The sequence below is a fragment of the Mytilus californianus genome, unplaced genomic scaffold (genome assembly GCF_021869535.1).
Source record: "Mytilus californianus isolate M0D057914Y unplaced genomic scaffold, xbMytCali1.0.p SCAF_4, whole genome shotgun sequence".
Classification (NCBI taxonomy): domain Eukaryota; kingdom Metazoa; phylum Mollusca; class Bivalvia; order Mytilida; family Mytilidae; genus Mytilus; species Mytilus californianus.
In genome coordinates this window covers 48,330,344-48,358,312 of record NW_026262690.1, presented here as the reverse complement: position 1 = coordinate 48,358,312, position 27,969 = coordinate 48,330,344, and the positions used below count along the sequence as shown (strand labels likewise).

At 31.7% G+C, this 27,969-nt stretch overlaps 1 protein-coding gene across 3 annotated transcripts; it reads right to left on the bottom strand.

The window, feature by feature from the left end:
* LOC127738184 (calmodulin-beta-like) lies at window positions 1–26,942 on the bottom strand. Of its 3 annotated transcripts, none has more exons than XM_052249340.1 (5): window positions 26,658–26,942; window positions 6,539–6,569; window positions 3,844–3,987; window positions 2,613–2,858; window positions 1–527 (listed from the first exon to the last, which is right to left on the bottom strand). In XM_052249340.1, the coding sequence occupies exons 1-5, from the start codon at window positions 26,736–26,738 to the stop codon at window positions 487–489; spliced, it is 543 nt and encodes a 180-aa protein (XP_052105300.1). In that variant the 5' UTR covers window positions 26,739–26,942; the 3' UTR covers window positions 1–486. The 3 variants fall into 3 exon arrangements, with proteins under 3 accessions (XP_052105300.1, XP_052105301.1, XP_052105302.1); XM_052249341.1 differs by lacking the exon at window positions 26,658–26,942 and adding an exon at window positions 15,511–15,696; XM_052249342.1 differs by lacking the exon at window positions 26,658–26,942 and adding an exon at window positions 6,667–6,741.
* Window positions 26,943–27,969: the final 1,027 nt, after the last annotated feature.

The window sequence follows — 27,969 nt, the reverse complement described above, 5'->3', positions numbered from 1 at the left end:
TTCGAACCAAACATGTAATATTTTATTCTTACTTCAGTTGTGCGCATCTGCTCAACTTGCATAAATTTTCATATATACACATTAACATTCATCATGTTGCGAAATGGCAATATAAAGTTAATATAGATGAACAGGCATTACGTGGTAGCAATATGAAGAAAAGAAGATTGTCTTATTCAAATCTTTGCTGCACTGGAATGCAACACACACACAAACACAATTAAAGAAACACATTCCCTGATAGTTCGTTATAATAGATGTATATTGATGTTTTCCAGATTTACGATTTCATAAAACTGAAACAATTCATAAGATCTCCCACTGTTTGGCACTTCTTATGTCGGTTGGGTGTATGAACAACACAGATGACGTTCAACTTTTAATGACCTTAGGTCACGTATATCATGAATAAAAGTGTTGAAGTATTTGGCTGGTGAGCACTTTTCCTTTTTATTCCATATTTCTATCACATTGCTGTAAACAATATCACATCAAAGGATATTTTGTGCACATCAACTTCACAAATTCTGCAATAAAATGATAGATAATTATGTTAATTGATAAAGAAACAGAAACTACGCCGTCTTCATTGCTTGTACATAATATCGCGTCGAAGATTTCATTATTGCATTCACTAACTCTATTTGTATCGCTGCCAGAAAAAGAAATGTCGTGAATGTTTGCTGTAAAGATTTACTGTCATTAATTAAATGAAAACACATTTCGATAATGAACTACAGTTTGGTATTATAATTAACCTCTTCAAACGTGCCAAGCAGAAACCTTTCTAATAGTAAGTACTAAGAAACTGTCAACAACTAAGACATAACAAAAGCTGATAAACTGATCAGCACGATTCTAAGAATAACATTAAAAGGAAGATAGAAACACTTGTGTAAAGAAAATAATTGACACAAGTCAGCCAACCGCTTGATTTGGTACTTTCAAATAGGTCTTGCAGTATGCGTGTCTTTGTAAAGAAAAAATAATTTAAATCGAACCATCACTGCAACAATTTTAATTGTACATAAAGTTTGTGTTCCTTCTTCCTGTAACATCGCTATAAAAAAATTCAAATTATGAACACCATTCCATACAATAAAAAAACACAAGATTTGTTATTTTCAAACTTGTTTTTCATTTACGGGTAATGCAGTTTTGTTTCCTATTCATAATCAATATGTTGGTATTTTGAAGCATTTTGCCATCATTTAAGATAATTAAATACAATCGTTAAAAATATAAAAGTTGTATTTGATTTTGTGCACTCCCACAATATAATTATATTAATGAAATAATAAGTTCATTCGTATTGCAGTCAGTTTTTTTAAATGATTGAAAAGTATTTTTAGTCCCTAAATATTAAACAAAAATAACAGTTGGATATTAAAATAACCTACAATTATTCAAAAAGAAAATTATCTTTTCAGTTTTTCTCTTCAGCAGAAATTTACAATGAATAACTAATAGTTTACGCGTTCTTATTAGATACTACAGAACAATCTATCTTGTACAGTTATCACTCTAAAACACCCAGGAAATCAGATTTCACCACAAGGAAATATTCAATAATTTTAGTTACCCTTAAATCATATTATGCACTCCAAGGAATTTTAATTATATTCAGCAACAACTGGCAAAACAAAATATATGTTGTACTGAAAAGGCCGTCGCATGTTGAAATCGACAGAAAATTTTCAAATTGGGTCACAACACATTAGGGTAAAGTTACCCTTAATCCGTTTAAACTGTTCTCTGTATGCTCTGATGTTTTAATGCTTTGAAACGTTTAATATATTTGGATTTCCTTTAATTTTGGTGCTGAGCGGAGAACTACCTACGGAAGTTTATATCAAAGAAAATCGTGTTGTGCGCACATTAATCATATCATACGTTTTTATCTTTTTAGTTAAATTTTAAGTTATATACTTTGACGAGTACTTCTATATTCTTAGAATAATTTTATTCGATTTGTCTAAGTACTATTCCATAATTCTATCATTAATTTGGGTTCTGACGATTCTCTCAATTAATAGTAATCCAGGATTAAAATCACGGTTTAAACTTTCAACTAAAATTCATTTTTGACTTAATCTTTTTACACGTTCATTAGCACCTGCTCATTTGCAAGTATGAAAGCTGTTCCTAATGAAAAAAAAATCTTCACAAGGGTAGAATGTGTTTTAAAGATTTAGTACTTATTAGATCATTTTGGTTTCTTGTCCACTCTCACAAAGTCATTCTAGTGCGTATGAACTATATACGACCGTTTATGCATCCAACCCTCAATCAAATCTATTCCAAGCGTTTCCATGGGCAAACATAAATTCTCCTGACGATCACGCATAACTTTGAAACGTTTGTTTGAAAAATGTTATTTGCCTGCAAGCGTTGGAAACATATCTTTTGAAAAATCTCCAATACATGTTCTCGATGCCGTCTTCAATACCACATAGGTTTATTTGAGACTCTTTTGTGTGTTGTTAACTTGATGTTTGATCAAATAAATTTGTAAATATGATGAGTGTCAAATTAATGTAGTTTGTTTTTCTACCCAGATATACAGGCGTTAAAACTGCTCTGATGCAACTTTTTATTACCAAAAGCTTTACCTTCGTAATTCATCCTTCCGTCGTAATCAACATCAACTTCTTTGATCATTTCTTCAACTTCATCTAATGTTAATTTCTCACCAAGATTCATCATACACAATCTAAGTTCATCAGCGTCAATGTAACCATTACCATCTCGGTCAAACATTTTAAACGCTTCTTTTAAGGCTAGTTCGTGATCCTCTTCATCGAGGTCTTTACTCATCACAACCTCTAAAAAGTCTTCAAATTCAACTGAACCCGTTCCTACAAAATATGTGAATTGAAATCGACACTTCATAATATATTTTACGGTCACCATCATCACTAATTGGTTGACCGAATCTATATGTCTGTGTGTCAACTCACTTATGACATGTTTCACGGTCTTAGATCTTAAGATACCAGAATAGTCGTCTGATCTGTAAATTTATCGATTTTGTCCTATTGCCGATTTTGACATTTTGACTTGAGTGTGATTTCACATGACCGGTGATGCAAGCATAGCAGGAGACGCTTAACATGTCGACCCATCCGGTATCGCTCCTTACGATTTTTTTTTTTTTTTTTTTTGGGGGGGGGGGGGGGGGGGGGGGGTTTACTGTGACTTGTATCTTCTAAATGAATTTAGAAGATTTGAAAATCAGTATAATACTGTTACATTAGGTTTATATTTACAACTAAATCCTTCTAAGATTTTTGTGAATTATCATATCATATATATATAGAATAAAATGTTTGTTATCTCTAGGTGATTAGTAACTAAGTAAATAATAGTAATCGGTGTAATAGTGCACCTTGTTTGGTCTTGAAAATACAATCACAAGTATTTTAAAATAAAGAAATAAGATATTGGGGAAAAAATCACGTGAACCGAAATGAAACTTGAATTTTTTTATTTTTTGTGAAGAGATTTTTTCATGGAAAGTTTTCAGAAAAATAAAACAAAATCGCCGATCTTGTTTTCTTGCTACACAGCAAAATAATAACCGTATAGTGAAATCCATAAAAATAATAAATCAATTAAATAATTATTCTTAATTTTTTGAATAAATTAAAATAATGTAATGTACATGTAAGACAAACTCCCGTGATAGTTAAAAATTAAAATGTGTGCGTTCATGTAAATGAAATCGTATGCAAACAAATTGCGTTTTTACATTTCAGTTTGCAATAGTCAATTAAAATCTACACCTGGCATTGCAATAACGACCATTTTTGACACCAAACTTTCTTAGGCTGTTTTACTCACTGTCATGATCGACTTCATCAATCATTTCTTGAATCTCAAGTTCCGTTGGGTTGTGTCCCAAAGATCTCAGTATGACACCTAGTTTATGTGTAGATATAACACCATCATGGTCTTTATCGTACAAATTGAACGCTTCTCGATATTCTGTAATATATAAAGTTTTACGATCAAAATAAATATTTACCAAATACCATTTTTTATAAGTACTTTTTAATGTTCTGGATTTCTTTTATTTGAAATAATGTTTTAAACATTTCACGGAGCAAGGGGGAAAAGTTGATGAGCTTTAAGGTACATATATGATGCTTCTAAATAGTTATTGATCTGTTGTTTGCCACTCGCTCAGTTGGTTAGTAGCGTTTGATTTTGTCAGATTTTATTGACCTCTCCTCTTTGAATTTGCCTTCGAGTTCGGAATTTCTTTATTTGTTTTCTTATATTATCACTCATTTAATGAAAATTTGGTCAAAAGAAAAAGCTTCATTTTAACCACTTTAGGTATTTTATCATGTGACCACTATTGATTATGTTTACATGGAAGTAAGTAGAATGTATTACAAAAAGTCTAAAAACTGACAATTTTCAACAGGTACACCATTTTTAGGTGATGGCATTACATATAGAAGGTTTTGTAACTACAAAAAATGCTATATATCAGCAAGGAAAACAAAATAGGAAACAAGTCCTAAAATAGCATATCGACTAACAGATTTATACTTCATTTACAGGCATAAACTAAGATGTTGCTACAAAAAATTGAAAGTTCTCTATGGGAAAATTTAAGTTTTCTCTTTTGCCATAATGTTAAGTTCTCAATTAATATTTATCAAATAATTATCAATATCTAAAAAAAAATCATCAAAGATAACGGGCTTATAATTTTGTACGTCAGGCGAGTTTCGTCTAAAAAGACTCATTGGTGACGCTCGCATAGAAAAAGTTAAAAGACCAAAGGGTTTTATATGAATTCTACTTCTATTGAGAACAAAAACAAGTTAGCAAGGGTGAACAGATAATGTCCTGTCATTCAACATTTCATTGAATGCTTGCATCACAATTATCTCCGTGAACGTAATATAAATGATATTATGGAAACTAAAAGGTCTGTTCCATATCTGAATGTTTTATAGTGACACAGATGGACGACTTCAAACTAGGATCCATGACAATTCCAAGGGCATTAGCTACGATTTAGACAAAAAAAATATTTTTTTGAAATTTGAATTTTGAAATAATATTTCGTTATAAGCAGTCAGTTTGGCCCAAATTTGTCAAAATAAGCTCAAGAACATTGCTGATATATTATTGCAATAATTAAAAATCCATTGAATCCGAATCCCTTAGCTGGGGAATGATTACGCATGTACTAAGCGTACTCAACTATTAAAAGTAAAAGAATGTCAACAGTAAAAGTGAAAAAAGGGTTCGATCCACATAAAATCGTTCTTATACAGGTAAAAACGATGATTAACATATGATTTTAACCTATAACATGAAATCAAAAAGACCTACTAAAATCCAATTGCGAGTGCTCGATATCTATTTATATTTATATTTATTTTGGGTTATATGACCATCGGCAATCCTCGGAGGTTAATTGTATGGCGTCTAGATTGAAATATACACGAAATACTGATACATATTATCGAGCCCATGCATTGTTAATTGTTTATTTTTGACTTTTTGTAATTTGGATATTCGTTTTTAAAAGTATGTAATAAATCAAATATGACAATTTGAGTCAAATCGGTGAATATTACAGTCAATGCCCCTTTAATTCGATTTCAGCTTTCCTATTGTCAACTTTCCATTTTTCAGCAGTGACACACCCTCTATCCAATTGTTTGGCGACAAACATATCTCGAAAAGTTATGCACATGCATGTTCACATCATGCCGTCTTCATTTATAACAGTAGTGTGCTAAAAAAATATTCCAACAGAGTTATTAGATACAACGACTGAAATCGACACTACATAAGTTGTACGGTCATCATCTCAAGCTAGTGTACCGATACGATCTGCCTGTGTCTCAAATAACAAGATGCACATTTCGCGGTTTTAAACGTTAAGATACCCGAATAGTCGTCTGATCTGTAAGTTAACTGATTAAGTGCGATTTCCTCAGGTTTGAGATTTGAACATCGGCTTTCTACTGGTGTGTTTAGTTTATATCCGCAAAATTTTCACTTGCCTGTCCCAAGTCAAAATCTTCGTTGATGGGTGTCTGTTGTTTTATTTGATTTTCTTTTGATGTTGATTGATGATCATTGAGTCTCTGTTCAAATTATTCACATTTTTGTTCCGAATCGGGATCGGGGCAATGAAGAGTTTGGTCATTGAAAGGATAGCATTTAAAATACGGTAATGCCTATTTTATTTCATTTTTATTTTCATTGTAACAACGGCTATTTATACTCGATCTGCGTCATCATCGGAATGATCACGAAACAAAATATCGTAGGAATAGCTCTGGTCTAATCGCAATTGTTTAAAAGATTCTGAAACTGATTTAATAACAAAGGACGACGGATGGACGAATAATGATATCCTCCAGGTGACAAGACAGGCACAAGCTCCTTGCATTTTGGGTTATGTGAATTGAAAAAAAAAAATAAAGCATGACAGAAAATTTTAGTAATTCAAAGTTCTCCTTTCTCATACATACAATAGTAATTAGTAATTTAAGATGTTTACCTCGTACTTTGTCTTCTTGTATTTGACTTAACTGAAAAAAAAACGAAAAAAAAATACATTAATCTACACATAAACTTTATATTTTCTGTTTATCTAACGTATCTTCAAATTTTCCAATATAAACTTACCCGAGAGAAGAAAAGCAGCTGATTCTTGTTGAAAGATGACATTTCACAAATTTGACAAACTATTAATACTTCACATTCGTGTTTATCGCATATAGAAAATGGACAATTGTTAAATTTTATCACATCAGGACTAATTGGGCAATTCAACCTCATAATTACAAGATACACGTTGAAATTGATTTTCTCAGTCCCTGTAGAATACCAAGTATAGCTGGGTTCATTGACAGAATAAATTATTTTATATAACATTATACGCAAGTTTTAATAAGCCATCAAAACTTTGATACAATACATTTAAAAATAAAATACTAAAAACTAAAAACAAAAACGATCAACAAACATGAGTAACATTAAGATAAGATAATTCATTTTATTAAATGTCATCATCTATTACAGTATCTATGTATATATATATATATACAAAGTCATAAGAACCTTATGAGACACTATCCTTAAAATAGACATCTAATGCATACATAAAAAGACAACATGTTTTACATGTATATTTCTTAAATAAAACAAAAAATACATATTTAACTTCTAGATACCATTAAGATGATATTGCAGATAAAACAGTCTTCTGCAATGGACTTACAATTCAAAATATAAATAATTAGCCGTTTAATAAGTATTCAAAAGCGTTTTCTTCCATTTTATTTGAATATTAATATCAACAAATATGGTTATATTCTTTACAAAGCACAAACATGTTGGCATTCACCTCAAAAGCTAACCAAACCCTCAAACAGACTTATTAAGAAGGGATATAGTTACGATACTGTTGTCAGGTCATTAAAGATTGCATATTTTGGTTTAAATATTGAGTCACTCATAGGGTCTTTGCATCGGAAATAAACACATTTATTCTAAAACCAGTTGTTGGCATGATACGGGTTATGTTCTTCTCATATATTTTATGATGGTATGATACTAAACCCCTAACGGGAGGGATTGTGCTTGATTCATATGATGAAGACATAATCTTTCAATCAGTTTAATTGAGGTCTGGAGCTGGCATGTCAGTAACTGCTAGTAGTCCTTTGTTAATTTATGCATCAATGTCATTTTGCTTAGTTTCTTTTGTTACCTATTCTGACATCGGACTCGGACTTCTTTTAAACTGAGTCTTACTGTGCGTATTGCTATGTGTTTGTTTTTTCTACATTGGCTAGAGGTATAGGGGGAGGGTTGAGATCTCACAAAACATGTTTTACTTTTATAAATTTTGACTTGGATGAATAGTTGTCTCATTGGCACTCATACCACATCTTCTTATATCTATTAACCCCGCCGCATTTTTGCGCCTGTCCCAAGTCAGGAGCCTCTGGCCTTTGTTAGTTTTGTATGATTTTTTTATTTTAGTTCATTTATATGTTTTGGAGTTTAGTATGACGTCCATTATCACTGAACTAGTACAATTTTTTGTTGAGAGGCCAGCTGAAGCACGCCTCCGGGTGTGGGATTTTCTCGCTGTGTTGAAGACCCATTGGTGGCCTTCGGCTGTTTTCTGCTCTTTGGTCGGGTTGTTGTCTCTTTGACATATTCCCCATTTCCATTCTCAATTTTAGTATTTGTTCAAATGTAATTTGCTGGTTTTTACCATACGCACTTTTGATAACGATACTATGATATTGATATGTAAAGACCCGTCAAAATAGAGGCAGTTAGATTAAAGTTAGTTTTGTTTTCAAGATTTGTAACGTCAAGGGAAAAGACAAATCAAAAAAGGGAAATTTCATAATGTTTTTCATAAATATGGATATAAAAATCGTTCATTCATATAATTACATTTTTTGTAAAGGCAAATGCAAACTCCGCAATCACAGTACACACATATATGTATAATAATAACAGTAACTGAACCGCAAAGTCTTGTCGCCTTTAAAATCGCTTAGTATCCCTCTATGCTTATTATCGGTTCTAGGTGTCTTGGTAAAAGTAGGAATTTACAAATGTTTTGAATTTCGAAAGTATAGATAAGCATCGGAACAAATAGATAATGACTAACAATTTTCTGACTTACTCCACGCACTGTTACCAATGTTTTATGGCACCAAAACACTCCAACTTGTACCACAAGCAATTAATATTTCATCAGTTGAAGCATTCATGCTAATAAGATCCGAAACAAATACCCGAATGAGAGGCGAAAGATACCATAGAAACATTCAAGTCGAACACAAACTAACAATGCCATGGCAATAACCGAGAGAGAAAAAACTAATAGACAAACAACACTACACAAAACATAACATAGAAAACTTAAGGCTGAACAACAGGAACCCTACCAAAACCGGCGATGATCTCATGTAATCCGGATTGGGTAAGCAGATTCTGCTCCACATGTGGCCCCCGTCATTTGCTCATGTAAGTACAAACCCGGTAATAAGTCTAATTCGGTAGGTCATATTTCAAGGGAAAGAGGATGGTAGTATCAAGTAAACACTAATCAACGCTACAACTTGACCATAGGTTCAATCATTAAAATTAAAAAAAAAACATGACGCATATCCAAATTGTCAAGAAAATACGAATGAGTGCGATATCATGAACCCAGTGCAGATAAAATATGAAATTATATTGGTTAAATTCAAATTATTTATTTTTTACGGCACATCTATGTATTTAAATACATATACATATGGCATATTACAAACAATATTTATAAATAACAATAGTCAAAAGTCGTAAATTTTATTGCAATTACCCATGAATATTCTGTTTATGTACATTGAAGGTCTGTCAATTTAAAACGTATGAAAAATATCAGATACGTTGACGTCTACACATCTGAAAATAAATCTCGGGATCGTATTTTGTTGTTGGTACCAACAACAAAAACGATCCCGAGATTTATGTGTATGCAGCGTAGCACAAATCTTTATTGCAAGGGAACTCAAAACAATTAAACACATTTTTGTCACTGGCGATGGTGGTGTATTGTGAGACGGGGGAGTGACTCTATTACTGTTTAATTCAGGCTTGAGAAAAAAGAAACTTGAACAGTAGAGTCCAACAATATAGAATCACATAGTCACATGTGTGCTGTTTATTCCAAGATTTTAGTGAATAGGTATCACTCAATCTGCATGTATCTGTTCTTCTGTTCGTCTGTTCGAAAATAGTATAAGCATAACTCCTTCAAAAGCGTTCACTTACTTTTAATTACCTACTCAAATGTAACATACAATAAGTGCAACTCCTTCAGATATCACTATGAATTCAACAATTAATGAAATTGTAGAAAGACACTTTATAGTCCGAATCTTAGACGTTTTTAAAAAAAATTAACAGTTTGGTAATCATACATCTTATTTTTATATTGGTAGCAGGGTTTTTTGCTCGTGCTGTGTATTTGCAGTAGAATTTGTCCCCATGTTATTGGTGTATGCTCTTATATTTCATCGTTATGGTTGTTGTTGGTTTTTTTTATGCTTTAGAGAGAGAAATAACTTTCTATATATTACGTCATTTGTCTCTGGTGGAAATTTGTCTCATTGGCATTCATACCACATCTTCTTAGTGTAATATTTGACGCAAATTAATCAGTTGCTCAAAAGTGTACACCGTTATATTCGCGACCGGAATACTATTATTTTAGTATATCCCCAGATGCGTATACGTCAACGTATCTGTTACGGTAGGATACGTTTTAAATTGACCGACCTCTATTAATGTGTATAATGCAAAGAAATTGAAATTCCATGTTTCAACATCATAATAGTGGCAATCCCTTTTAATAAAACAGGACCAGGAGTCGGTTTCACAAAAAAAACTTACAACTAAGATTGATTGTAAGTCATGAACAATTCAGTATACCAGAATATCCAAACTCCAAAAATCTACATTAAGACTTCCGGAAGGTCATATGTAGTTTCTGTGTGAAGTTTTTGGTCATCATATTCTAGTTTTATCCCATCTTAGACAGAAATCAACCTTAAACAAAAGACAATTTATAATTTTATTATAGGTTAATCTTATTTAGTTGTTTGAGAGTAGTTAGAATTAGAATTTTTTACCGTTTGAACCTTATTTTCCCCCTTTGAAATGTTGCACTGAATACATGTACGTGTTTCAAATAAAATACACAGAGACAATTGCTGACAACATTGTTTATATAATAACTTGTATTTAATTGTTCGTGTTTTTTATGATGATACCTTTGACATTTGCTTGGATGCATGTATTATGCCTGTACTACTGTGATCAATACAATATGAACATATTCAATGATTTTACTACAGCTACATTATTCATAATAACTATTCTATGCTTTTGTAAATAATGTTTGCAAATTCCCCAGCTAGTACAAAAAGATTACCAATGACATGATTGTATGCTGCATGTTCAAAGTTCTTTGAACTCATTTTTTTTAAAGATTTATATTTCTCCAAATGTTTCAAATAATATCTAATGTTTTTAAAGTTTCCACAATTATTAATTCAAAGTACAATTTGAAGTGTCGTAACATTCCTTAAAATGTAAGAACTTAAATATATTTTATCATTACTCAAAAATGTTCAGTTATGCAAAATATACTAACAGAGCCCGAATAAAATACTAGTACGTGTATAACTTAACGGGACAACAATGAGTTATCAACATTCTAGAGATGAAAAATAGTTGCGTCTCTTATTTTTGTCAAAGCAATGGCGATTTTTCAATTTCAGTTTGCGACACGACTAAAACACTCTTTTTTCTATATTGACATTGGGTATACAACTTATCTTGCATTGCAAAAGATCGTGTTTTTGGTACTGTACATGACGTTGTTATTTGATATTTACCCGAGAAATGCACCGGCCATCTTTCGATTACTTATGTTCTATTTCGCAGGTTCAACCTAACAATAAGCATTCCTTTTCTATATAGGGCTAAATGACACAAAACACAATAATTCTGTGGGATGTAGATTTGCAACATTCAGTAGTCATTTAATAATGCAGAAAAAACATTGACATTCGGTTGAATGGCAGGTGTTACGTAAATAGCAGTGCTTTCTTGTACCGTACGATTAACAGTCAGCACAATCTACAAATACAATTACAAAATATTTAAATCCATTCTCAAGTATATGAATAAAACAAAATTGTATATTGATGTGTAGATTTGCATTCATTTTTTATATAATTCCGAAAGGCTGGTTGAATTTATGTGAAAGACAGTACAAATGAGAAAACACATAAACTAAAACAGACCTTTACAGAATTATGAAATTGAAACGGGTAAAAATGATTGAATGAAACCGTCGAATAATTTAAATTCCCGATTAGAAAGCACGGGTTGATACATTCAAGAAATCACTACGGATAACGAGACTCATTTGGCCTTGTCGCACGCGAGTTTTTTGTACTTTGAACTTTCTTTCAGTATATTATGTAGATTTTATAAACTGTCAGCCAATAAAAGTTTTTCTTTCCAATATTGTTAACTACTGTGTAATCGACTATTTACACTATAGGTTTGAACTGACTTTATCAAATACTCGCATGTGTCTTACCGCAGTTTAATGTCATCGAAGTCTTAAAGATAGTACTTCATTTGGAACTGATGCTGGTGTTTGCTTTTATTAGATTTTCTGGACAATTGCAGTACCAGTGTTCTGTGACGCAACAGAAGTAACAAATGTCTTTGGGAGATGGCAAATCTTTCCATGCTCTAGAGGTTGCGGTGCTAGATCTTGAAGCAAGGAGTATTGGTATCGTGCACCTGTGTTGTATCTTGCTGTTCATGTGGTTCACATAAGCCACGAATAGGGTTTTCTGTTGCTATTTTCTTTGAATACTCATAATGTACGACTGTCTATATTTTTCATATATCCCTGGTTTCGGCTTGTCTTATATGTCACTCGTCATCGGAGTCCTCAGCAAGAGGTTGACTTCAAAAACTAAGCATAACGGGCTTAATACGGCCTTGTAACAAAAAGTAGTGCATGTACTTCCAGCCTTATTTCAGAAACAGTCATTATTTCGTGTTTCTGTATTGGTTTTCTTGTACCTTTGTTCTTGTGGGCTGTAATACTGATATGATAGTTTTTTTTAAATATTTTTATTCTGCGTTCTTCTCGATGCCTTTTTTTATTCCACTGATAGCGACAAAAAAAGAGATTGATTTTTATCAAATGTCAACGATTGTGTCCAAAGTCAGGAACATCGCCAGTTGCTCTCTTTTTTGTTTATCTTCGTGAGTTGTTCTTGAATGATTTTGTGAGAACTGTAGAACCTTCGGAAGTCTGTACTTTGTGAGTATTTATGGTTGGATGCCTTACCCGCCCTGCTGTTTGTGACATATATATATCGAATTAGACTTATCACCGATTTTGTACTTACATGAGAAACACGACGGGTGCCACATGTGGAGCAGGATATGCTTACATTTCCGGAGCACCTGAGATCACCCCGGTTTTTGGTGGGGTTCATATTGCTAAGTCTTTATTTTTCTATGTTGTGTTTTGTATACTGTTGTATGTCTTTTTGTCTTTATCTTTTTTTTGTCATGCTTCAGTCATTCCCTACATAATCAACTAAAATTTTCCCACAAAAGGGGGGCCCGGACCCCCAGGGCCCCCCTCCTGGATCCGCCTATGTTCGACTTTGAGTTTGAATGTCCCTTGGTATCTTTCGCCTCTCTGTTACTGTCAAATATTCCACATCATCACATCTACTAAGTATTTCTATTGTTCAAAATGTGATTTTTTTTTATTGTATGGTCTTCACCGAGACGAACTCACATACACAACAAAGTATGTTGGAATTCATTCTGCCTACCGATAATGTACCACATCATAACCCATATGACAAGCTTTTAATCGTTTAGATTATTGACAGTAATGGGAATTTAATTAATCAATTTAGTATTAAACGGTCATTTGATCTTATTAATAACTTCTGAACATAAAATCGTTAAGACTTTAAGAGTTTACCGCAGTGGATAAGATAGAAATTTGACTGAAAGACTAAACTACCTGTCGATACATTTATTTTTGGCATTGCACAAGTCATGTCTTCTTTGACTGTTTATGACGTTAAAATACTAAATCCCTGGGATGTACTTTAGTTGATTTTAGTCTCTGATGCATGATTTTTTATTATTAATTGTTTTGGCTTTTAACTAGCTGTCAGTAACTACGAGTACTCTCAAATCGTACTTTCTTTTTAATTTGACCTGTTGATACTATTTGTAATGCTTTTTTGTTATTTAATGTTAACATGGATCTTGTCTATATACCAGCTTTGATTATTTGGTATCACTACAAATTTTCACTTCTTCTTACTATGAACATCAAAATTATTTCATTTTTCCTTAGATGCTGTTCTTGGACCTGTACAGGAAGTTTTATCCAGCACTAATTGTATAGAGTTATTGTTGATATTCACCCCATATGTACCAAGTGTTTAGTTTATTGATATTAAAGAAATTTCTTGGTATTCCTAAACGGAAGATTTTATTCACACAGAAGAAGAAGTATACTTAACAACAAAATTATTTTCATTTACCTGTGTATAATATGACGCAGGTTTCTTCAAAAGTGATGATTTTCTATAAATTATTTGACATTTCACAGTGATATCATACTTTAACTTTGTTTAAACCTGTTTATTTACTTTTGATTTTAATTATTTATCCCTTGTAATTTTTTATTAACTGTGTATTTGCATTCAGGTGTCACAGGTCAAATTTATTCGTTCATTGTGTGTTTATTTACGTTTTTTGATTGAGTTAAGCCTTCCAATTGATATTTTATAGTGTGTTTTTCTATGTTGTGATGTTATACTATTGTTTCAGAAAAGGGAGACGGTTTGGTACCATTAAAACGTTTAATCCCGCTGCAAATGTTTGCACCTGTCCTAAGTCAGGAATCTGATTACAGTAGTTGTCGTCTGTTTATGTGGTTCATACGTGTTTCTCGTTTCTCGTTTTTATATAGATTAGACCGTTGGTTTTTCCGTTTGAATGGTTTTACACTAGTAATTTTTTGGGGCCCTTTATAGCTTGCTGTTCGGTGTGAGCCAATGCTCCGTGTTGAAGGCCGTACCTTGACCTATAATGGTTTACTTTTATAAATTGTAACTTGAATGGAGAGTTGTCTCATTGGCACTCATACCACATCTTCCTATATCTATATAGCTAACTAATTGAATGTTCAGTCTTTTGAGACTTGTTCAGATCAGAATAACAGTTTCCGTTTAAAATCGATTTACTAGTGAGGAAGTTGTAATGTTCTTGTTTTGCGAAGATTCAAGCCACCCAAAAAGAGCCGTATCAATGCGATGTCGGAGATTTTCCCAGTCGGTTTATAAGGAAAACACTGAAGTAAGTATTAGCTGATTAGCCATTAGTGTGGCGAATCATAACATAACTCCTCACGTTCGTTCTTCGTTTGCCAAGAAAAATAACCGAAGGGACAAAATAAACGCGATGGTATAAAATCCCAGTTGAAAGTACTCTAAAAATGTACTATCTTGGTCATGAGATATTGAACCTAATTGTAAAATATGTATAAAGGCTTTAATCTATATAGAAAGACTTGTTATTTAAATTAAACTTATAACTATAATCAGGAAGGGAATAAAAATACCCCTGTTCTTATTCAAATCACAATTGATTTCTTCACTGTCGGTAATTTTTCAACAATTTTCTCAGAAACAATAATGGAACTACAAACATGAATTGAAATTTTACAGTCAAAAGGTCAGAAAAATTCTCAATTCGAATTTTAAAACAGCATTAATTTAAGGAACTAATTGGAAAAAGGAAAGGGGAAATAACTGGCACCCAACTCTCATCTTCTGGGATTCATATTACACCGATAACAAAACGGTCGGTAAATGTGTGACTACTTACCACCGAGTTTGTAGTCCATTTATGTCCTTCATCTTTTGATGCCATATTATATTTTTATCCATATCTATAAACACACATATGGTAGCAATATTTTGTCCATCAGACATCTATACACACAAGTGGTGTCATCTGAGATGCACATAATTATTTCAGGTACAGACGCTCTTGTGTGTATGACAAACAATAATTACATTAAATATTATCTACATACGTCAGTTCGAACTTATTTTTAGAAGGCTTTCATCGCTTTCTGTGTTGTCATCCAAAATAAACAAATTATAAATGAGAGTTAATTACATCATGCAAAAACCATACATGTTTTAAAAATAAAAACGATATCAGCCGCGCAACGTTCATTCGAATTTGCTTGACAGTTTTGATATGAGATTTGTTTTCGTTTTGCCTTGAATGCAGCTAGATCTAAATCTGTTTACTTAACACTTTGTATATATGTTCTGATTTTTCACTGCCTTGATTACTTCAACTGATGGAATGTTTAATATAGTATCAAGGGAAATATTTGATATCAAAAGCTGTGTTGGGATTCGAAGTACAATGCATGAGTTGTAAATTAAAAGTTCAGTTACTATATTTGCTTTCATCAAATGGATCAACCCTTAATTGACAAGAATGTATGACCATGCATTTACCGCTATATTTGACAAGAAAGTCGCAATCAACATCTTACGTACTTGATTCACTTATAAGAGTCGACTATGGAATTTGAGTATTGGAATTTCTGAATAATATAAACTCCAAATATTTCAAACATTTTTACACAAATATTCGTTAAATCAAAATGTAATTCATTCAAGACATACACGATGGACGACAATTGTTATGGAATTTTTCAAAGTTTTGATGTTTTGGTTTTTTGTTAAATTATATTGAAAACATCTAGAAATAACTTAAGCTGTATTTGAAAGAAATTACATGGATATTTTGGTTAAAGAGTTGAAATGTCCTTCGTCGTTCATTTTTTAAACAAATACTCAACATTTATCAGTTAAAACTGTAGTTTTTGCAGTTTTAAAGCATTGATAAATTAATCAGACATTATGCCTAATTTCGTTAGCCATTAAGGTACATGTATACTAATGTACGAAACCATGAACTTGTGTAATGGTTGAAAGACTTTCTAAATTATCCTGCCGGTGAATGAAGTGTGAGAGAGTTGACGCTCTTTAAATTTACATATATATATGTTAGCGGCAATAAGTGAAATTAGGCATTAAGCTTAAATCCTAGGCAGTTTAAGCTAACGTCTAGGCAATAAGTCTATTGCCTTAATAATGTTAGGCATTACTCTTAAATCCTGAAAATTTTGTCCAGACATTAATGTTAATGCCTAAAATGATAATGAGAGTAAATAAAAAGAACTTTGTTCAAAGTTAAAATTCATTTTGTACATAATAAAATAATAAGATCTGAAGTTTGAATGTCAATTACATGAAATTAAATTATAAGTAAAATATTGATGTTAAAACTCAATGAATAAACTTCTTAAAATATCTGTAAACCTGTTTTATAGTTGTCTCATTGGAAATCATACTATATCTCCTTATTTTCATATTGATAAAAAATTGTATTGAAATTTATTTGTTACCAATTGGTGCGGAGCTATGGCACAGACTTTTTCACAGTTTTAATTTTTCTATCATTTTTACCTGGTGATCGTCAAATACCTTTGTGTATAGAGCAGAATTCTTTTGTATATGGACGATTTTGATTCCAATTGACCACTGTTAATTCGTTGTTCCTATTCCACGCAGTAAGCATGTCTTAAATATTTCGGTTGTGATTGGAGATGTATTGGCTTCCCGTGAACAAAAACTAGTTCTGGCCACATTAGCATTAATTCAGATATAAACTAAGTGGTAAATTCACGACTTTTGTCACTTTGCTGTTTATATGGCACACCAAATATTATGAAAACATAAACTAAATTAGAAGCCACCTTTGAAGCACTTTTGACGTAAGAGCTCTAGAAATATATTTTTGTTATGCGATCTTGGTACACCATAAGGAAATATAGTTTCCATCTCACTTTGATTGGAAATCGATTAAATCAACCTGTTCTCTTCTGTAAAACTCTTTGGATAAAACGGGTTTTACTACTACTCCCTTCCCTATGCACATTTTATCATGTTACAATTTTCACAAAATGGAAGAAATAGTACAATGGAATCATGGAAAATGTTTGCAAAACCATTAGTAAAGGTTGTTTAATTCTACGGTCTATAATAATTATAGGCCGCTTTGACATATTTCTTTACGTGTTTTTCCCAAAATACCATACACTTCCTCTAGAAAAACATAAACTTTGAAATTTTCCTCACCATTCTCTTTTACTTAGGCTACCAGTCTTTCAAACCTCAAATGATAAAAAATTGTCATAACATTTTAAATTGTAATAGTCTGTAGTTGCCTTATTTTCTGATTTTGAAAGTTTAATCTTTGCCAAATGATCATTGTACTTTTGCTATACTTTTAGGTATATGATCTTTGTTTTCCCTGATTCGAATTTTTATTCCGCAAAGATTCAAGAATTTTTTTATTTCTTAAATGCTCATAATCCAGATTAAGAAATGAAAAGACAAGATGGGTATTTAAGAAAATTTACAAATCCAATCAAACAGATGGAAAGATGATGTGACTGTAAAAATTTCATATCTTCAGTTGTCTATTTTTGACCAGCTCAAACCGCCTCTACCATTGAAGAGCAATACCACAAATAAATACGAGTGAGTTCTGTTTTGAATACGAAAAAATACTAAAAGATAAAGATCTTTTGAATCAGTTTATATTAATTTTTGGAATATAATTTTAAAAATAGTATTCATCAAGAATATTTCACCAAATTAACATGTATTTGAAGATAAACAAAAATTCCAAAGTTAACTTATTGCCTGAAATGATGTTTGGCAATAGGTTGAATAATCATCATCAGATTTCAGGAAATAAGCTTAGTGCCTGAAAATTTCAGGCAATGACTTAATGCCTAGGCGTTAGCTTATTGCCTAGGATTTAAGCTTTATGCCTAATTTCACTTATTGCCGCTAACATATATATACATGTATCTCATTGGTAGTCATTATCGTTTATTTTTAAATTTTTTTTCATATATGAAAGGGAATTATTTATTTCATATTATTTTCATAGACAAATATTAAAAGATCATAACTACTTTTTAACAGTCCGTTTGATTGAATTTTTCATATTGTAACTATCGACTTTTTGCTGGGTGAAAGGTTATTCCCTTATATCTATGGTTTATTTTTTAAATAAGCATTCTGCAAGTTCATGTTGTCTAGTAACAGTTTTCTCTTCAACCCGAAAATTTTATTGTTATCTACAAGTAACAACCAGCTCAATAAACAGACCGACCGATCATGTATCCACTTGATAAAAATAAAAAAAGTGACGGCCGTGAAAATAACATTATATTGAAAGGCTCTTGTATGTTATTGTTAATTTTATTTTTTACATATGTGCGTGGTAGTAATGTTAACTATTGGCATCAATTGATATGGTACAGGAATGAAGAAACTGTCTTTCATGATTATCTAACAAACATTGAGATACAACTGCATACTGCATATAGCTAAATAGGTCTGGCAGTTATTACAGAAGAAAGTATTCTTTTTATATTCAAGTACAAAAAATTGACCTAGGCTCATATAAAAGACAAAAGAATACTCCCATTCCCATTCATTTGGCATGATAAAAATGCTTGATGCATTATATTTATCTGGTTTGAGTGATTGTCATAACATGTTGTCGTTGCCTTCCTTGTATTTATTTTTTTGCAAAAACTATTTTTTTATATATGAAACATTTTAAGTGAAAGGTCTGAAACTATTTATTGCGAGGGTCCTTTGTGGTCAATTGGTCTAAGTAGTTCAACTACTGTATCACTAGCCGTTCAACACTGAGGTTGTGAGCTCGAACCACGCATGTGGAAGGTGTGCTCGACTCCAAGCTTATATACTTGACTATAATTGTCAGTTTTCCTGCCAAAGTTCGGTGGTTTTCTCCGGTTTCATATACTAATAAGAACTGGTTGTCACGAAATAGCCAATAGTGCTGAAAGTGGCGTTAAACATAAAAAAAATCAATCAATCAACCTTCATTGCGAATATACAACTTAATACATCTATGTATAAACCAATGTTCAGAGAGTTCCTTATAGTCTTAAGCATCATTATATTTTGACGAAATTAACAACTAAGTATGGAGTATACCGTACAGCTCTTTTACCACGCTCACTTTTAAAATGAAAATAGTGTCTCTGTTTCTTTGCAATGTTAAACGATCTCTTGGCTTCTTTCATTTAGTAAAAATGATAACATTTTATGATAAAATGTGCTTTTATTTTAACTTGGTTGCTTTTCAATTTCAATTTTCATTGTTACTCTTAATATGTTTAGCAACACAGGTTCTAACTGAAAATATAGTAAACCAAAATTTTGATTTATCTATCAAGTTTGTGTTTTCTCCATCTTTAGTCATTTGTGTTTTCAAAAGTACTACAATTATATTGGTCAAATTTTAGACAGCTACACTGTTCTTAAACTTTGAGGAAAGGTGTCAAAATTGTAAGTCACAGTTTTAATATTTTTTTGCACATGTTCTATTTTAAAAATGCATACAAAGCACACAGTTGACGAAGTGGTGAATCTGATGGCATAATTGGTTACATATGTACAGTTAACTAACTTTTCTTAGCAAATAAATGAAAATAAGATTGGAAAGGACACTTTTTTACCCCCACCCCCCAAAAAATTTTTTTTTTTTTTATCATAAATATTTAGTTTCATATTTAGTTGATCATTTTTGAGCAAGATATGAGCCCTCAAAGTTTGGTCCCATTAAACTCAATTGGAGTGTTGCAAATCTTTCTTTGAGTAGTATATTTATCAGAATTTTTCTTGTGAACGTGACAAACATTGCAGAATTTTAGTGTGAAGGAAGAAACTTTTTCTCCGTTTGTCACTGAATGTTCCCAAAATCTACTTCTTTTTTACAACTGTATTTGTGCAAATGTAACGATATACAGTAATCCGTGTAAGTTTTAACAAAACAAAAGGAACGTTACTGTAAGCTTAGGTCGTATTGATTGCCTGTAAATCTAAGTCATTGGAATTATTTTACCTTAATTTCTCTGGCCAAGCTTTGCGAATGCACATTCACAGAGTATGAAATATACAGGGAATACAAAATAAATAACGAAGTTGTTGACATAGCAACATTAGAAACTTTGTTTACATAAAGCTCGTGTATTCTGCTGTTCTCACTGTTTGTTAAGTGCTAAAGAAAACACCACTATTGTACCATGATATCACTACTGTTTGTTTTTAGTTACACCCCCTCCTCTTTATTAAATTTTCTTTTGTCTGTCTGTTCGTCCGAAAGAGATTGGCTCAAAGATGATAATTCTATTCTACTTTTGAACCGTACTCTTTAATTTTGCAACATAATTAATTTACATGAACATGTACATGGCATGAAGAATGGTTAAATGAGATAAGCTATTTGCAACAGATTTTTACAGTTTGTTCTTGTGTTGTGCTACAACACAACTTTCATAAGTTAAGGGAGGGTTGAGCACTAACAAACATGTTTACCCCCGCCATATTTTGTATGTGCCTGTCCCAAGTCAGGAGCCTGTTAATAAGTGGTTGTCGTTGATTCATGTCTATCATATTTGTTTTTCGTAAATTGTATTGTATAAATTAGGGCGTTAGTTTTCTCGTTTGAATTGTTTAACATTTTTCATGTCGAGTCCCTTTATAGGTGATTATACGGTATGAGTTTTTCTCATTGTTAAATGCGATATTGAGACGGTATGAGTTTTTCTCATTGTTAAATGCCATATTGAGACCTATAATTGCTGTTATATTCGTCATTTGAACTCTGGTGGATAGTTGTCTCATTGGCAATCATGCCACATCTCCTTATGTTTATAAAGTTTGATTTGTGTTGCTTCAGGTTTCAGAGTTATGTCACTTGAATTATATCAAAATGGTACAAACACTTAACTGCAACTTCTTATATATCAGAATAGTTCGCATTTTAGTTCTAACTTCTCTAAGTATCAGACAGGAACGGTTCTCCTGACACCTTTATTGAACAGTTTCTAGTAGAAGCTGTTCTATCCTAAAACAGATTTCGGCAGTTCTACCCTAGAACAGATTCTGACAGTTCCAGCCTAGAACTGTTTTGGATAGTTTTACACAAGAACAGATTTTGCCAGTTTCAACCTAGAACTGTTTTGTGACAGTTCAATGCTAGAACAGATTATGTCAGTTCTGTCTCTAAAACACTTTTTTTATTTTATTTGTTCATTATTTTTATTTATACATAATATGACAATAACTTGAGTATAAGTCTATGGATCTCTATGAAATTGTACCACAAGGTTCCATACCAAAAAAAATGGAAGGTTTGGATTGATTTAGGGGGTTATGGCCCTAAATGTTTATGTAAAAGGGGCCAAAACAGTACTTTTCTAATACTTTGTATACATTGCTTATTTCTTGACCAATTTCAATGGGGTTTAATTCAAAGTCTATGTTCGGGGTTCTTCTGAATCTGACCGTGTATTTAGATTTTGGATTGTTGGCCCCGTTTTTAAATTGGTCGACATTAAGGTCCAATGGGTCAAAAAATCAAACTTTGTTTGATTTCAACAAAAATTGAATTTTTTGGTTTCTTTGATATGCTGAATTTAACCATGAAGATGTTGGATTTTTGGCCCCGTTTTTAAATTGGTCCACATTGAGATCCAATGGGTCAAAATTAAACTTTTTTTGTTTTCATCAAAAATTGAACTCTTGTGGTTCTTTGATATGCTGAAACTAACCATGTATTTAGATTTTGGATATGCGACCATAATAGGTAAATGTCCAATTTAAAATGTTAAGTTCTTAGATCACAATCATTCTGTGTCAGAAACCTATGTTGTCAAATATATAATCAGAATCCAAATTCAGAGCTGTATTGCACAATTAATAGAAACTGTAAGTAGATTCATAGCTAAAAACAGATACATCATCAAATTCTAATTTTAGATTAGAAATTATGTATAAATATAGTTTGAAATTTACTGTTCATTATTATATATTTTTAAAAATGATTAAAAGAAACTATCGATTTTTTTTAAGTCATTTTATTAATGATGAATGATATATTTGATATTATTTTTGGACATGCATTTTTTTTTTTTTTTTTTTTTTTTGAAGAATTTAGTGGTAGGTTAGTTTGTTATTCGGTAAAAATTAATTTTTAGAATGATATATATAAATACATAATTTTTTTATGAAGCGAACCCCTTTAAAGACTTAGCTAATATTGTCCAATGATGAATAAATTTAAATTATTGGTGTACTTGGATATGCTGAATATAACCTTGTATTTATATTTTTGATATTGGACCATAAAAGGTAAAAGTCCAATTTCAAATTTTTCAGCTCTTTGACCCATTCATTTTGTGTCAGATACCCATGATGTGCAAAATATTTAATCAAAATCCAAGTTCACAGCTTGAATGTATTGTCCATTCTTGCATCAACTGTTCAGGGTTGGACCTCTGTGGTCGTATCAAGCTGCGTACAGCGGAGCAAGTTAATTTATATAGTTACTCTGAAAATAATTACGAAAAAAAGTGTTTAACATTCTACATTTAATAAAGCCGGAGTATGCATTAACATTGGACTACACATTTTCTAGTTATGCCAGGAAATACTTTAAAAACTATTAGATTACTGGCGCATTTACTTTTATGTCTCCAACCAAATATCAAAATAAATGGAGAATGTGTCCCCGTGGACACAGATGATGCCCCCGCTTGCATACAACATTATAAAGGGACATAATGCAAAAACAATAAAAGTGACGCTACCCAAATTTGTACTTGATCTGAGTTTTGTGGCAAAGTTACAGAACGGAAACTAAAAATTTTGCAATTTTTCGATTTATAAAGGGGCAAAACTCGATAATGGTTAAAATGACGCCACCAAAATTCAACTTGACGTGTGTCTTGTGGTAATGAGCATTGTGTATAAGTTTCATAACATTTGGTTGAGGCAACTTAAGTTAGAGAACGGAAACTAAAAGTTTGCATTTTTTTTTCCATTTATAAAGGGGCATAACTCGAGAATGGTTAAAGTGACCCCACAAAATTCAAACTTGATCTGTATTTTGTGGTAATAAGCATTGTGTATAAGTTTCATAACATTTGGTTGGTGCAAACTTAAGTTAGAGAACGGAAACTAAAAATTTTGCAATTTTTAAATTTTTAAAGGAACATAACTCTAGAACAGTTAAAGTAACGCCACCAAAATTCAAACTTGATCTGTGTTTTGTCGTAATAAGCATTGTGTATAAGTTACATAACATTTGGTAGAGGCAAACTTAAGTTAAAGAACGGAAACTAAAAATTTTGTAATTTTTTTTCATTTATAAAGGGCATAACTCTAGAACGGTTAGAGTGACGCTACCAAAATTCAAACTTGATCTGTATTATGTGGTAATAAGCATTGTGTATAAGTTTCATAACATTTGGTTGAGGCAAACTTAAGTTAGAGAACGGAAACTAAAAATTTTGCAATTTTTCTATTAATAAAGGGTCATAACTCTAGAACGGTTAAAGTGACGCCACCAAAATTCAAACTTTATCTGTGTTTTTTGGTAATAAGCATTGTGTATAAGTTTCATAACATTTGGTAGAAGCAAACTCAAGTTAGAGAACGGAAACCAATTTTGGGACGTACGGACGTACGTACAGACGGACAAGGGTAAAACTTAATGCCCCCTCCGCTACGGCGGGGGCATAAAAAGGATGTTCAAGGTCCATTATTTGTTTAACTTCGAGCGATCCTTTTATTCAATACCTTAATTTAAACTTCGAGATTAGAAAATCTTGCAATGTCTAAAACAGGCTTTCTAGAAAAATCTTTTTTTTGTTAGTAGAAATTGATATTTTAGTCAAATAGGATTATTGAGATATATAGAACGAGCTTACAATTTGTTAATTGAGGGTCGCTTACCTATTAATACTCTAGTATGAAAATGTAATACTCTAGTATGAAAATGTAATACTCTAGTATGAAAATGTTATACTCTAGTATGAAAATGTATCAATTGACAAGAGCTATTCGGACGAATTTCCTACACGACTAATGCCATCGGAACATATATTCTTAAATGGCAAGTCCGCTACATACGACTGATTAAGAAATAAAAAAGTCACATTATCTAAAGCGTCAATAGAGCGAAGATATAAGTACACATACACAAAACCAAAGTACACTGAAATCTTTTAAAGAAACGAAATTGTTCGTAAACAAATATAAAAAAAGATATGTTCATCGAAAAGATCAAATTAAGATTTTTTTATCTTTTCATCAATGTTGCTCATGTTGTGACAACTCCTGCCTCTTCTTATGCTTAGGACAAAGACTTTGATTAACATAACTCAATACTAGAAAAATGTTTGATAGGTCGCAAGAGAAATTTGACGTAGCATTAATTTGCCGCAAACTTTTTAAAAAGTTACAACATAGGAATTTGAAAGTTCTTAAAGATATTAACATATCAGAGTACCTTGTTCGTGCAAGTTGTAGCAATAAGGTAATTGTAACAGCTTTAGACTAATATACTAGTCAACAAAAGAAACGATACAAGGCAATGTATTTTCCATATAGAATGAAATTGGATACACTGTACCAAGGTAAATAATTGCCCAATTTGTCTAATATTTACAGAGTGTTATTTTCTTATCAAAACCATTGATTTAAGGCAAATACGCGAATTTTTTGGGGGTAATTTTGTTATTCAAAAAATCGTATTTTCACCCAAAAATTCAAAAATTGATATTAGAACTTAAAAACTTTAAGCTTAAACATGGCCTGCTTAAAATTTTGAATGCCTTTGCAGATATTTGAATACTAAATTCTCAACTTCGAAATAACGTGCCGACTTATGTCATCATTTTCCGCAAAAAAAAATAGACCCCTGTGTTCAATAACACGGTATTTTTTAACTTTCCAATTTTGTCAGATTCTTTTAATCATATGCATTTGCTTTGCAAATGAATGTTTTTCATTGGATAATTTAACAGTTTTTCCTATTTATTATATTTTATGATAAATTGGAGTTCAAACTTGTGTATCGATTCTTTTGTTGACTAGTATATATTAATTATCATTGTAAAAAAAAAGGAATTTGAAAGTTGATGCTGCTTATCGTGACCTCCATATACTAACGTGTGTGTTCTATAAACTTGATATGTACTCTTGTGTCGGTTAACCAAGTGGTAATCAGCCATGTATTTATATTTTAAGACAAAACACAACAAGGGAATTCTTTTAAATTTTACACAATTGACACAAATTTATTTTCTTGTCATTGAACATTTGACCTCTTGTACATCCGGTTAATATCTTCATGCATACGAATACGTGAATCTGGAAATTCCATGGAGCCAAATTGCACAGCCAAGTACAACTGGTATCCCCTTGTTATTAACTTCCAGAAAACAAGTATAACAAACAAACGAATATATTATAATTTCTTATTTTTTTTTTAATCATTACTAAGAACTGACTTCGTCTCCAAGACCGATTTTGTACACATTTTACATAAATAATATCCAATAAAATGTTATCTATGGATAATGCAAATTAATTTCTCTTTTCTCCTATTCACAATTAACATCATAAATCATATGAAATGAATTCTCAGGTCCCACACGAATAGTAAAAAACAAATATATAAATAACTTATTACGATCATAGGATCTTCTAGAAATCAGATTTCCAATCTAAAATTCAATTTTTTAAATATTGAGTCCAAAATCTCGAATATCAAACTTCCGAGAGTCAATAAAAAGTTAAATCTTAAATACTAGTATCGGATCTAATGGGCCGTAGTAAAATACACAAAATGTTCGCATGGACAAATACGCATGGACAAATATATAAACTTATTCTTATGTTGTCAATTAGGTCTTTATCCGTTGTAAACTTGAAGAAGAAAAAATGTCCGTGTAAAAATCATTATAAAATGAAGAAACAATGGATTAGAGAGAGATAATGAATTAGTATTTTTGTCGGGGGGATGCAAGGTCATTCCAATTTACTTACTATCATTTTATGGAACATTTCAGTATGTTCCTTGCTGCTAGCCGATGCATCCAACTGAAATCCTGCATTTTGTGTGTTCATTCCGAAGACATTTAAAATTTAAATGATAACAAAAGTAGAGAAACGAAATAGATTTCACAATATTAATCTACTATATCTACCACGAGATCCCCAGAGTCAATACTATGTACACTGACCAATGCTATTAATGATAATGTACGAGTTGCATCTCTGTTTTGAATTAGATATATCGTCAATATTAGACAGAACAGTCATAACTTATAACCCTCCTGCTAATTACCATGCATTCCAGTAGTTTTTTAATTACCTTACAAGTAATTGTATATACAATATACACTATTAACTAGGGTAATTGGAAGAAAGAGCCACATTTTGGGATAACACAACTGTGTGCCAGTAAGTTTAGACTAATGTAAACGAACTACTACAATGACAATTCATTCGAACATGTTTAGTTAATTAGTAATAAACGTTAAAGAAAATCATCAACATTCAAGTCTTGTCGTTAAACTGACGCTTTGGCAACAGTATTATCACTTATGTAACTTGTTTGCAATGATTGCTAGAAATAAGTGGTTATTTCCACACGGTTTTAATTAATCCCATCAGACCGGGGTTTCCAATTTGTGTCGGTTTTCATGCACGTGCAGTATGACGTATATACATGTATGTATAGTTTTGTACCTGTTTACGAAAGGTGTACAAAAGAAGCGGCGGTTTGTCAGTATTTATAAAAATACAAGTCTATGTATACATCCGCTTCAATGAATTTTTCAATTAGTAAAAAATACAAATACACGAAAAACATGTTAAATGAAGGATATGTTTTATAATGCATTCGATTAATTTAAGTTATATGTAATTGTCATTGTAAAGGAAGACTAGAGCAAAACTTTCTTGTTATATAAGTGAACTGCAAAATTGCTATTTCCTTTTCGTATTATTTTGGTTCGGGACAAGTTAGTAGAACGGTAAGCAAAAATCAAAATTCATAAAAACATACCTGAATCATAAGAACGTTTATCTTTTGATAAATGCTACACTGTCTTAAAAGCATTAAAAGCCTATCATCTATTATAAATGTTTTGCCTTGTTAAGCTTTCTGTTAGCAGCAAGAATTGGATTGCCATTACTGCTTTAAGATATCTGCCATCTTAGCGCTATTATATCTTGTAGTCTTACCACGGATGGAGCAATACAGACGAATTTGTTCTAAATGTAATTAGATATTTGCTTCTTGTATTTCAGATATGAACAGAAAATTCTTGGCTGTACGTGCATGTTTTTTGGT

Bases quoted from the DNA above. Each gene is read 5' to 3' on its own strand.
- LOC127738184 (XM_052249340.1), bottom strand. From the start codon at position 26,738: ATGAACACACAAAATGCAGGATTTCAGTTGGATGCATCGGCTAGCAGC. The intron at 2,859-3,843 runs GTGAGTAAAACA...CATATTTTGTAG, and splicing joins TGATGAAGTCGATCATGACA to GAACGGGTTCAGTTGAATTT. The intron at 528-2,612 runs GTAAAGCTTTTG...ATTTTATTGCAG, and splicing joins CGGAAGGATGAATTACGAAG to AATTTGTGAAGTTGATGTGC.